The sequence below is a fragment of the Haplochromis burtoni genome, unplaced genomic scaffold (assembly GCF_018398535.1).
Source record: "Haplochromis burtoni strain Fernald_Lab_line unplaced genomic scaffold, NCSU_Asbu1 Contig_119, whole genome shotgun sequence".
NCBI lineage: Eukaryota > Metazoa > Chordata > Actinopteri > Cichliformes > Cichlidae > Haplochromis > Haplochromis burtoni.
Window position 1 is genome coordinate 614,926 of NW_024582480.1, and position 12,768 is coordinate 627,693.

The 12,768-nt window shown below is 40.7% G+C and overlaps 1 protein-coding gene across 1 annotated transcript; it reads left to right on the plus strand.

Moving 5' to 3' along the window:
- Positions 1–3,606: 3,606 nt before the first annotated feature.
- foxi2 (forkhead box I2) lies at positions 3,607–8,234 on the plus strand. The gene is made up of 2 exons (XM_005929654.3): positions 3,607–4,359; positions 5,183–8,234. Exons 1-2 carry the CDS (start codon positions 3,756–3,758, stop codon positions 5,770–5,772), a joined length of 1,194 nt encoding a protein of 397 aa, XP_005929716.1. The 5' UTR covers positions 3,607–3,755; the 3' UTR covers positions 5,773–8,234.
- The last annotated feature ends 4,534 nt before the right edge of the window (positions 8,235–12,768 follow it).

The following is a 12,768-nucleotide window of genomic DNA, read 5'->3' on the forward strand; positions in this document are numbered from 1 at the left end:
ATTATACAACAAATATAACAAAAAAATTTCACTTTTCTATTGAGTTTATTACCAATAAAACTGAAACAATGTAGAGAAAAAAATCTATTATCACTGATCATTGCCTTTGTTTAAACAGAGTAGCTATAAAGTTACGCAGGCCTACTACGCCCACTTTAATAATAAAAGAAATGCATGAGCTAATATATAAATGGCTTAAAAAGTTGTAAAATTTTAAAAACATTTAAAAAAAAAAACCCACACACGCAGCCCAGTCTCAGTTAAAGTTTGTTTCAGTACCACACCATTATCTTTCCCAGCTTCAGCTACATATAACCCGCAGACCTGCAAACAACATCATGACGACAACGTCCTCTAAGAAATAACAGCTAAAATCATTCCCATGTACAAATTGGGGGGGGGGGTTTATGTGTTTTTTGGGGGGTCGAGGGAGTTAAGTGTAATGTGCTGTTGGAGATGGAGAGCACACACACATGCACACACACACACTTATGTAGAGGTATACATAAAACAATGAAATAAAGAGGTGAAAAAGACAATATTCTTTATTATTTTCTGTTTAATTTAGTTTACTTAATATTTCGTTTGACTGTAATAATAGTTTAAAAACATTTAAAATGATTACAAACATTATTTAGCATCACCTTAAAAAAAGTATTCCCAGTGTGTTCAGAAGAGGAAAATTATTACTTAAAGCCAGTAATATGTAGATAATGATGTTTATGCTTGTGTCCAAATAATAATTACACCCCAGAAACGATCTTCGTGATAAGCCACAATTGGCGAGGTGAGGAGGGGGGTCTTATTTAGATGATATCTTTATGTTCACACTACATTTCAGTTTGGTGTGTTTTAGTTTAGCAGACAGTTGGTAGGTGGAGCTCTCTCATCAGTCAAGTTGTGAACACTTGTTGGACTTAATCCTCCTCAAGCACCACAAAAGCTGCCATCTCATTATCCTCAAAGCAGCTCCCACTGTGTTTTTTTATCATTGTGGCCCCTCATGTCCTCCTGCTACATGTTTCATATATACGGCGCACCTCGGTGTTCAATATTGTAAACACAAATTTCTACTTTAAGCTCATCTTTCATGACATGTTATCTAAACTCGTCGAACATCTCTTTTTTTCCCCCTTCTGGAAGGTATCAAAACTTTCCCATGGCTGTGGAATACTTATGGTGAAGTTTGGAAAAACTGTGTGAAAACATGTATAAGGTTATTTTGATTGACGGTCCGAAGCCAGGGCATGCATAAGCATTCATAAAGTAAAAGTCCTTTCAGAATAGTTTGGTTTACTGCTATTTTTTATAGAAAAAAGTTTGTAATTCTTGATGTAGTGACTAATATATCAAATTATAATAAAACAAACAAAATCTCTTAATGACTCAGAGAAATGGAATTTGTGTGTGGCAGTGTCACTATAGAGAAAAACTTTTTTGTTTTTAAAATACTGAATGAAGTCAACCTTTAACTTTCACAGAGGGATTTGAAGCAATAGCAGCAAAAGTAACAAGACTAGGGGTTTAATCCATTTATTAACACCCAAAAAACAAGATTTAAAGTCCTATAAACTCACAATCACACTGATTTTTTTAATTGTTATTTATTAATCTCCAGGTTCAAAATATACTGATCTTTTATTTTGAAAAATGAAAGAAATTTCATCAACTTAAAAAAAAACAGAGGAAATGCTTTGACTAAAAGACAAAACAAATAACCGAATGTTCTCCAGACACCTTAATTACCCACAAAACCAACTTTAAAAACTCTTCAAACAAACAGATTTGTTATTTCTTGCCTATGGGCAATAATGTTTGTGCCGCCGAGCAATTTTCGCTTGAGACTTCTTGACAGTTCACAATATTAATAGGTGCAGTTTAATTGCAGCTTTTACGAGGCACATGAACAATAACAGGAAGTCCTCTTTGGGAAGTGTTATTCTTCAAGCTTCACAAATCATATTAACTGGAGTATATGAAAATTTTAGAGCATCATTTTCTTACATACTAGGATCTAATTCATGAATTTCACATCAGATGAGTGAATAAAAGTTAGACAGGAACAGTTAATTTAGAGATAAACGGTGAAGCATCACAAAAACCTTAATAAAATAAAGCAAAGAGCGCTATGAGAATGCATATCGAAAGTAGTGTTATTTATTAAAATGACTTACTGAGTTTTTTCCCCTCTGAATATATATTCACATTGTGGGTGCTCAAATCACTGCTCCTCACAGGGATCTCTTTATTGTAAAAAAAACAGTATGACAGGGTCAAGGACAGAGTCATAAACATGTATTTACATATATTTAATCTATGTATATGTGGTACATATACACAGTACACACAGTTTGTGTGTCTGTGCCTTTGCTTCCATTTCCATCAGAACCACACTGAAGTGCTTAAATCTGGGTTTAAGGGTTAAGGTTTGTTTTATTTTGATGAGGATCCTTGAGTCAAAGTTCACCATGTTTCGTGTTTTTAAAAAAATAAACACCACGTCAGTATGTAGGAGTAAATGTACAAAATAAATGTAGGATATTGGAAATAAGGTTTTTACAGATACAATACTAGTGCTACTGCTCACACCAAGGAGCTGCCGTACTTGAAGGATTTAATCCACTGCAGTTCCTTTAATCTACTTTAGGTTTTCATCTCATTTCCCGGAAGATCAAACATTAAATATTAGTCCTGCATGATTTGCTTTATCAAAATATTAAGAGTTTTGGTGTGTGGATACTCCCATTGTCTTATGAGCTATGAGATACTGAAATTCACTGATTTGAAAAGCAAACTATCTTTCAGTAACACTGCTTTTTTTTTTTTAATAAATAAATAAATCCAAGTACAAACACATAGAAAACATAATGACTACCATCCTTTAACCACACACTTGCTTTGGCACTTCAGCATGGCTAAGGGATACTTTTTTCAAGTACCTGAAAAGTGTCTCATTGATTGGAGATGAAGAGAGTTTTAATAGTCCCCATGACTGCATATTCAGCTAATGGATACTACAAAACACTTTATTCATTTCCTGCATTTATAATGACTAATTGTTAGACTTTTGTTAATTAAAATCACTTAAAACCAATCATCTCATTCAGGATATGTCTCTAACTGCACAGCTGCCCATTATGTGGATTGCTGAGTGGTTACAGGTAGTGTGGCAGAAATCTGGATGGCTGCGGGTGATGGGTTTGCCTGCCCAAAGATCTGCTGTCAGCTCTCGGTATTTACAATCCAACCAAAATAACGTTTACAGTACTTAATATTAGTGAAGGAAGGGGGGAAAGGGACATTCGGTGGCTTGAAAAAAGTAAATTCTAGTGCAGGTCTAAGTGAGCAGGCCAGGAAATCCCATCTAAAAGCGATTATTACAGTCTGAGCCACGTTCGCTGTTTGTTGACTGAGGCTAAATGATCACAGCTTCCACCCCTCGGAGAAAATCTGAACCCAGCGGGTGTCTGTTGTGTCTCTCCGGGAGGTTTAAGGAGGGGAAACATTTTGAGAACCACTGACCCACTCTCTGATGAATGAGCTAGAGCGTGACCACACCCCCGTTTACTCACCGTGTGTGTTTATTGGCTGTTGGGAAAAGCGCTCGCATGTGGCTCCTGTCAAGGGTTTATACTATTAAAACTCCCCAAACTCCTCCATCCTCCCTGACACTTGTTGCTGCTGTGCGCGCACCACCGGGGAGAGGACACCTGAATCGCTTCAGCATTTCTTTTTAGGATTTCCCGCGGGGAGTGATGAACTCCATCGATCCTCAGTCCCATCACCAGCACCACCACACCTCCCCTACCGTCGGTTCTCTCCCACCCAAAGGCGCCCAGGAGGCCCCGGATATGGCGGCTGCTGTCTACTGCGACAACTTCAGCAGCATGTACCACCAGCCGAGCCTCCAAGGTGCGCAAAGGCCCGCTGGCTACGGCCTCGGGGACTACGCGTCGTCTCCAAATCCCTACCTGTGGCTCAACGGGCCGAGCGTCAACTCGTCCGCTTCATACCTGCACGGCAACAACCCGTCGTTCATCCCGCCCTCCTACGGCTCGCAGCGGCAGTTCATAACAAACTCACCTGGATTCGGCGGGCCCGACCTGGGCTGGCTGTCCATCGCCAGCCAGGAGGAGCTGCTGAAGTTGGTCCGTCCACCCTACTCCTACTCGGCGCTCATCGCCATGGCCATCCAGAATGCGCACGAGAAGAAGCTGACCCTGAGTCAGATTTACCAGTACGTGGCTGACAATTTCCCCTTCTATAAGAAGAGCAAAGCGGGCTGGCAGAACTCTATCCGGCACAACCTGTCTCTCAACGACTGTTTCAAAAAAGTGCCGAGGGACGAGGACGATCCAGGTACCGTGAACGCATCACAGAAAACGTTATTAGTACATCAAAAGTGTTGAGGCGTTTAATACATGGAGTTTACTCATCGGGAGGGCTCAGTGGTGATCAGTTAAATAGAAAATTTCGTTCAATCAATCAAAATTGAAACTTTTAAAAAATTAATATGACTAGTTAAATAACTTCATTTTATAGTGCCTAAGTAGATATGTGCGTAAAACCCTGGTTGATGCTTTGTAAAGTGTTTTTTTTTTTACTGCCAATAAGTCAATATGATCAGGTCAGGTATGTGCTTTTCATATTGCAATGGAAAACAAGTAGCACTACTTTATATAGACAGACGGATAAATATGAGCAGACTGTATACAATAATGTAGTACAGTTTATGTTCCTCTGCACTACCTTCAGTAGTCTATTGTAGTATTTTTAAAGCAGTGCTTGTATTGTACACTATGACTGGAATGTTGTTTTTCATTCTAACCTGTACTTCAGTCTAGACTAGAAAGACAGTCAGCTCAGGAAGAGGTGCCAAGAGAACTCCCAAGTGTCCAGTAGTGCAGATAATGGGAAACTAGGGATGGCAGTATAATACAGTACATTTTTACCTATTGGATCTTAGCTTCCGTGACACAGACATCTCTTATAGATCATTTATTTTAAGGTTCATTCACATTGCTTTGATTTGTACTGTAAAGTTTGACGGGAAGCTTTAAAAAATGGCATCAGAAAGAAATTTAGGATTTTATTTAGTCAGACAAATTCTGATCAGGTAATGTTTCAATATTACAAAACTGAAGTAATTCAGCTGTGATGTGTCTCTCATTTCCACTTGCAGGGAAGGGGAACTACTGGACGTTGGATCCAAACTGTGAGAAGATGTTTGATAACGGAAATTTCCGCAGGAAAAGGAAAAGACGATCGGATCAGAGCAGCGCAGGAGGAGCAGCAGCAGCAGCTGTGGGTGCCACAAAGGTTGAGGATGGTAGGCCGACAGCGGCTGCCCCACTGAAACCCTCAGACAGTCCTCAGCTCCTGGGGCCTTCCTCCCCAGAGATGGAAGTGATGAGCGAGAACCACAAAACATCCGCATCTGCGTCCCCGCCTGGACTGGCCTCCTCTGCTCCTTGTTTTAATAACTTTTACAGCAATATGTCCACGCTCAGCTCGGGGGGCCCCAGCCGACAGGGGTCCCTTGGACTGGTGAACGAGCTCTCGAACAGGAACATAACCGCCCTGAGCCCATACCACCCCAACCACAGCGGGCAGGACACGGGGCCATCAGAGCACAGCGAGAGCTTGCATTTTAACCGTGGAGTGTACTACAACACGTTTGGCGGAGGGCAGAGCGGACAGTTCAACAGTCACTTCTATAACAGTTTCAGTGTCAACAGCTTGATCTATCCCAGGGAAGGCACTGAGCTATAGGACCTGCTTTAACCACAGCGTCACACTGTTGCAGGGACTTATTTTTGCTCTATGACTCAAACGCATGCTTGCATGCATTTATTTCTGCAGCGAGATCTAAGTACAGGCTGGGTTGCACTCCACCACATAAAAAAACACAACACTTCCTTCACCGATCAACATGCCAGACAGATTAAAGAACACGAAATATTTTTTAAGTTAGTTTAACTTTTAACATTAAAACGGTGGAAAGGTCAGCCTGAAAGTGTAACAAAAATGAAGCACTTCTCTTTTTTCTTCTTTTTCATGACTATATCAAAGCTCTCAGTGGGTTTTTTTTTTTTTTTTTAAAAAGGCTGCCACTGAAAACTGCATTTTTTGAAAAACTTTATTTTATTTTATTTTTTTTTTGAATGTTACTTTTGCTTTTTAGATAAAACCGCTTAAGATGTAAACATGCATTTGCCAAGTGTGGCCCATTTTTCTCCGGAGCAGCCAAATTCTTCTATCAGATCACATAGTTGAGTCGCAGTCAATGCAAATCTGCCAAAGTTGCCTTCGTGAGACCGCCATTACCTCAAAACAACAATCACATGACATGAAAGTGCCCAATACTACGACAGGTTTCTTTGTATATTTAGACACATAATAACTGATTTCACAGACAAGTAAACTTAAACGTGAGCTTGCCTTATTTTTTTAATATCTCCATGTTGACTAAAACCGCAGCACTAAGGCTCATTTAAATACGCGTGTGCTTTATAAATATGTATTTTTGTAAATTATGAAAGTAGTTGGTGACTATTTATGCTATTTATGCAAATAGGCTTTTTTTATCTACTGTTGTTTGAACATAGTTTGGTTAAAGCAGAATATTAGCTTTGCAAAACGCAGAAGAAATGCTCTCACTAAACCCCCAGATCTGTACACTAAAGCTATATCCTATACTATGGTTTCACTCAGGATTCAATGTGACAATCACTGAATGGCTTATGTATCTTCTGTTGCCTTTGTTTTTCTTTATACGTTATATTCAGCACATAAGCAGATTCATCTACCATCACAAATAAATGCTGTGTGCTATCTACTGTATTGTCATGCATCCTTTTAAACAGGGCATGAGGTGCATTCAGGTCTGCATTGTAATTTAAATGTATTCCCCATAAATTTACTTTAATTTAATAATCAGTTGTAAAGTCAAACAACTTGCATAAAAAAAAAATACTATGAACATTTTTTTTAGTTTGTCATGTTCACCTATTATTTACATATTATTTTTATTGTGTGGGTCTTTTCAAGTTCCTTTTCCAGCTTTATAAATATTCTGCTTGTACTCAGAGTTTAACAAGAATCTATGGCTTGAGTGTAGTGGTTTAAAGTCAAGTTTACAGCACGACTCTTTTATTCTGTTTAGTCCATTTTTCTTACTTTCAGATCAGCGATTAGTGTTTGTCGGGTGGTTTTTGCTCTCAGAAGACAATTTTAGTACCAGGTAGTTTGCCTGCTTATACCGGGCCTCCTCCTGCCTCTATCTGCCACTGCTAATGATGTTCAATACGTAAAAAAAAATAATAATAAAATGACACCAAAACAAAAATTGTTCCTAAAATTAAGAAAAGTTCACACGGATGCTTTCACATCTCCTTAGAATTTGGGAAATTCCCCAGAAAGAACTATGCAGTTTTGTACTAATTATAAGGAAAAGTGAGACAACTTCAAACTTCCAGTGAAAGACCTCCAGTGAATTACTGACAAGGCTAAAGTGTCAGCTGATCTCCAGATTGCGATATTCATCTAGAGGAAATCAAAACGCGGAGAGTTAAGTTTCCAGTAAGGAGTTAAACTAAATGTTTCTCTGAGGAAAATTAATCCTCGAAACTTTCAACACGTACATTTCTGAAGTATGTTTTTTTTCTATATTATTGTTCTGTCAATATTTCTGTACAGCATTACAAAGAGATTAAACTTGTACCCTCATGATACGAAAACATGCTTTGTTTTAAATTTACAGCCTGCTTTGTGTGCAACTTTTCCTTTCTCCTGTCACGTTTGCAACATTTACCACTTCAAAGGGAACAGCAGATTAATATTTTTGCGCCTACTTCTAATACTAAATATGCTCCACAGGCAGAGACGAGCTGTGCTCAGTTCTGACCAAAATTAAGAAAGAAAGTTCAAGGTTGGAGCCGGTCCAAAGACTCAGCAGTTTACAGACGACTTCATACAGAAAGAATACGTGAAACAATAGAGCCATTGTGCTCTGTCCTTTATGCCGGTCCCCATGTATCAATTAGGGACTCTCTGAAGAGAGGTGAAGATATCCCCCTTAAGTATCTCTTTGTCTCCATTCTCCAGCAGTGTTTGTCCCAAACTGAGAGGAGGCCATGTTCCTTTGTTCCTGCTAAGAAACGATGCATCGAGAAATTCCCTCTGCAAATATTTGCCACCCATTGTGCAGATTAGGGACAATGATGTGATGATTTATTTAGTTTTCACTGTTTATAATTCACACCATGCATGTGTCCAGGTACTTAAGCACTGTGCCGTGAAATTGACATGACTGTACTTTCTTATTATCTCGGATTTGCGTCTTCTTTCTTTTGGCCCTCGGTTATGAGAATGGTTGCAGACTGCAGGGGAGGGCGTGGGGGTGGGAGGGCGTATCGTTTCTATTTAGAGGATCCAAACATAATTAAAGGGGAAAAAAATATTGTCATAATGTAATAATAGAACATTGTTTAAAAGCATTTCACCTCATGCCATGCACTAATGTGACCCTTGTTTCATTAATAAAAATCTGACCTACTAATTAAGCCCTATTAATGTAGCTTTTCACGATCGCAGCTTCGTAGCCAAAGAGTCATTCCAGTGTGATCTAATCTGTAAAAGCAAGGATCAGTTAGCACGTCGTGTTTCTTCTTCTGCGCTCCTCTCCAGCGCTGCGGCGACTCCTGAGCGACAGTCAGATTACCTAGATCTGACCTTCGATGTCAATGTACATCGAGCAGACGGTTCCGGAGCTTTTCCCATCCTGGTGGACTTCTCCAGAGTTGTCCGTGAATGAGCATTCCTGCTGCCAAGTGTGAACTTTTCAATTAGAGAGGATCCACTGACCCAGGCTCTGTTTGATCACCTTCTTTTGTGCCTGGAACATTGGGCACCCCGTCCTAATTTGGCATTCGCGCGGCCCTATTGGGTGACATTTGAAAAGCAGCATTGTTGGGCCAGCTGGGAAGCAGGTTAAATACTAGACTGCTGGTGCTATTTCGATCAGTGACTGTACAGTGTAGGCCGAATTCAAGTCCCGAAACGACCCCACAAGACACCCCCCCCTCTCCTCTCCCCGAACCCAAATTGTTCCTCTGATAATAGACAGGGAAGAGGTGACGCCTCGCTAATGAGAAACATCTTAGAGGGAGCACAGAAAACAACTGTTCAGTCTCGTCAGCATGTTTCACATGAAGGGCCGGAGATCAACTTCATCAAGGATCCCTGACTGCGATGTTAAATAAGCACAGCAGAGTGATGCTGCGTCGGGCCGGTGGCTCGTTTCAGGACACGGGACTGCCAATGTCCCGGAATGATCCACGAAAACAAAACAGGTTTTCCCCATGTCTGACAATAGCAACTCTTTCATCCTATTAGGTCAAGTATTTTATAATTTGACCCTACTCCTTAACTTCAGTTTGATGTAAAGGTCAAACCATGTCTGTGAAGCATCAGTGCCCCTTAAAAAACAATTTTATTACTTCGTTATTATGATCATCTACAGTCTTGTGGAGATAAATAGTCAATTTAACAAATAAGATTAAATAAAGGAAAAAGTAATGTGAAGGATAGCACAAATTATTGTGCTCTTTTTTGTTGCTTTCTGGCTTGTCTTTAGCAACTATAGAAGGTTACAGGTGCTTTTCTTCAATAAAGTGACAACAAAGTCAATTTTTTGGTGTTTTTTTTTATATTTGATGATGTTTTTGGTCATAATTGTGCAGAAAGAGAGAACATTTTAAAGAAGAAGCCATGCACCACTCAATCTGGGAGTAAATGCTTCAAGTTCCGTTACCTGTGAACACCATTCTGACTTTTAATTCTAAAATTAAAAAGGAGAATAATAGTTTTGGCATGTGTAGAAAAACAAATCTTGGTGGGCTGCATACTGTAGAAGTGGGAAGGTGGGGAGGGTTGAAGTAGTAGGGTGGCTTGGGGGGGTCTTGGGCATGATTTGATCCTGGAAGGCTCAATTAAGTGGTTCGTTTACCCCTCGTGTGGAGCTGGTGAATTGGAGCCAGGTCAGCTCCGGGTTGAGATGTTGTTCATTATTTTTCCGCCTGTCGGATCCCATGAGTGGCCGCTGGAGACGGTGGCTGCTCGGCGGCCGAGGAGCAAAGGGCCTGCCGGTGGGGTACGTCAAACACACTCAAAGCCTCTCCCCTTGCCGAGGGGATTATGATCAACAAAGCATGTCCCACACCTGCACCAGCCAGCACAATGGAAACTCCGCGGGCCAATGGAGACGCAGAGAGAGACCAGTTATTAGAGGCCCCCGCCAATGTAATGGATTACATTAACCCCTTCTGTTGTTCTTCCTCCTGGAGCTTAAACATTGAACTGACGGAATCCACATCCCATTGAGAAAAACTTTAGCAACACTTTGTTGCAACAGCTTTTTCCAGTCTGTCCATTCACCAATGGGGATGCACTTTAACTTCACTACTAAGCTGTTTGGTGACCTAACCAAACGCTGTGAGGGTTTGGGAACGTTTGGATAGCTCTTCTTACCAATACTACACACTGGTGGTGATTGTACTAAAGGCTTTAGTCTTATATAAGTATATACAAAACTAGTTGAACTAAAGATACTTTTTTTTAATGACTGTTTAACTTTTTGGTCACTTTTATTTATTTATTTTAATCCGAAACAGGGAACATTCAACAAACTGTAAATACAGCAGCAAGGCCTACCCAGTGGGTAGGTGTGGAGTTACTCACAACAGGCAGGTGTCTAAACGTTAAAAAGTACTTAAAGTTAATAGCTTGGTTTTTCAACACAAGTATCATATTTTAGCTTAGTGATGTGTAAACAAAATAATTCCAGCTCTTGGTTGGATATTGTTGAGGCTAGCCTGTAAATCCCTTAAAATATTGAGAATTAATTGCGTTTTCCTCACACTTCACTCACAGCAAGGTGACTGGTGATTTGTGGTCTTTCTGTTTTCTATTTATGCCCTGGATTGAGTATGCCAATAATACATTGACCTCTACAGGTACTTTTGAAGCCTGCCTTGGTTACCAGCCTTTGTTTCCAGCTCAAGAACGAGAGGAAGATATTCCAGCTCCATCTATGTTGCTGCCACTGAGTATGGAAAAAGGCTAAGTCCGCCCTCCTCAAAACCACGGTTTGACAAACAAAAGGGGAACCCCTCAGCCTCGCAGTGCTCCCCGGGTCAGAAGGCTTGGCTCCAAGGACATTTTCTTTTAACATACTCCTCCCAGAAACTCTCTCATAGATTTATTGGTCCTTTTGAAATGGAGAAATCAATCAGTTCATCTGCAGACTGTTTTAAATTGTCTGCTTCTATGAGAATCATCACTATCATCCCATATGTCTGAAGTCAAACCATCCACTTCTAGCCCTCTGTCTATTGTCAGATGAGGGTAGAGTCGAAAATATGTGTTACTACTCTTGTGCTGTTGTTGGTCCATCATCTTAAAAGCTGAAATCAAACTGAGCATTAATAACAATTAAAAGTGCCCATTGCAGCAACTGTCTGTACTTCTGTCTGTACTGAACGTCTCCCAACTCTGCTGCCCCTTCTTTTCTTTTCAGGCATTTTTCTCAACCAATCAGCACTCAGTCGATGCACAGCATCATCCACACGAAGCAATGTGCAATTGGAATCTTTGAAAACTGGATGGGAGGATGTTTGTGTTCGTTGAAAACCCTTCGCTGGAGGGTCTCTGTTGGCAAATACGTACCAGTTCAGTTTATATTGTGCAGTAACCTCAACATGTTTTACATTGTAAGGTCAAGACCCTGCAATAATACAGTGAAAGACCCAACAATCAGATGGCCCCCTTTGAGCAAGCACTTTGTGACAGTGAGAACTCCCTTTTCACAGGATGAGACCTCCAGCAGAACCAGGTGAGGGGTACAAATACGTAAGGTCTCAAATCGATTTACAAATTCTGCAAGACCTTATCAAACTTACTTTGGACACTCTCCCCTCATCTCCAGCAGAAGCTACAGTCCCATTCCTATTGAAAGAACTCCCTTTCACACCACTTGCCTGCTTTCTGAATACCGATTCCACTTTTACAATAAAATCTGTAAAGCTGCTGCCGGTTGTCTGGGTCTGCTGTCTGAGACCAATTTGTGGTTAAACATGACACTGCTGCTAATATTCAAACTCATCACACCAGCTTAAACTAGAGTGTTATTAACTGCACAGCCACATTCGCTGTACAACTCTTGTAGTGGTGTCAATAAGAATATTACTCCTCCATATTCTCCATGTCCCATTTCTCAGACTGTATCAACAAGTAAACAGCATTGTTTACCCCAAAATGTGCAGCAGCAACATGGTTTGCGAGTGTGTTTGGGGTTTATTTTAGGTGTGTTTTGGAACAACAGAACAGGAGGATACTCAAATATTTTCAGTGGAGGAGGGTGTCAGTCCCTAGGGAACCCGTCATGGGCAAATTGGACCAAAAGCTCAGTGGAATGCACATCGTTGCCCTCGTCCTCACCCCCTCCCTAATACTCCCACCTCCACCCCTTCCACACACACACACTCCCTTCTTTTCTCTTTTCTCCTTTAATTGGGCCCATTTTTCTGGCACCTCCCCAGATCACACTGTCATTTTACACTGCGTAATAAGCTATTAGCCCCAGCCGGACCGGGTTCCACAGCCACCCCACGCTAATCAACATGGACATGGCCATTGTGAAGGACTGGTACTCAGGACATCACAGTCCTGCTATTGTTATTGGCTGGACCTCAAGGCCCTGGTTGCCCA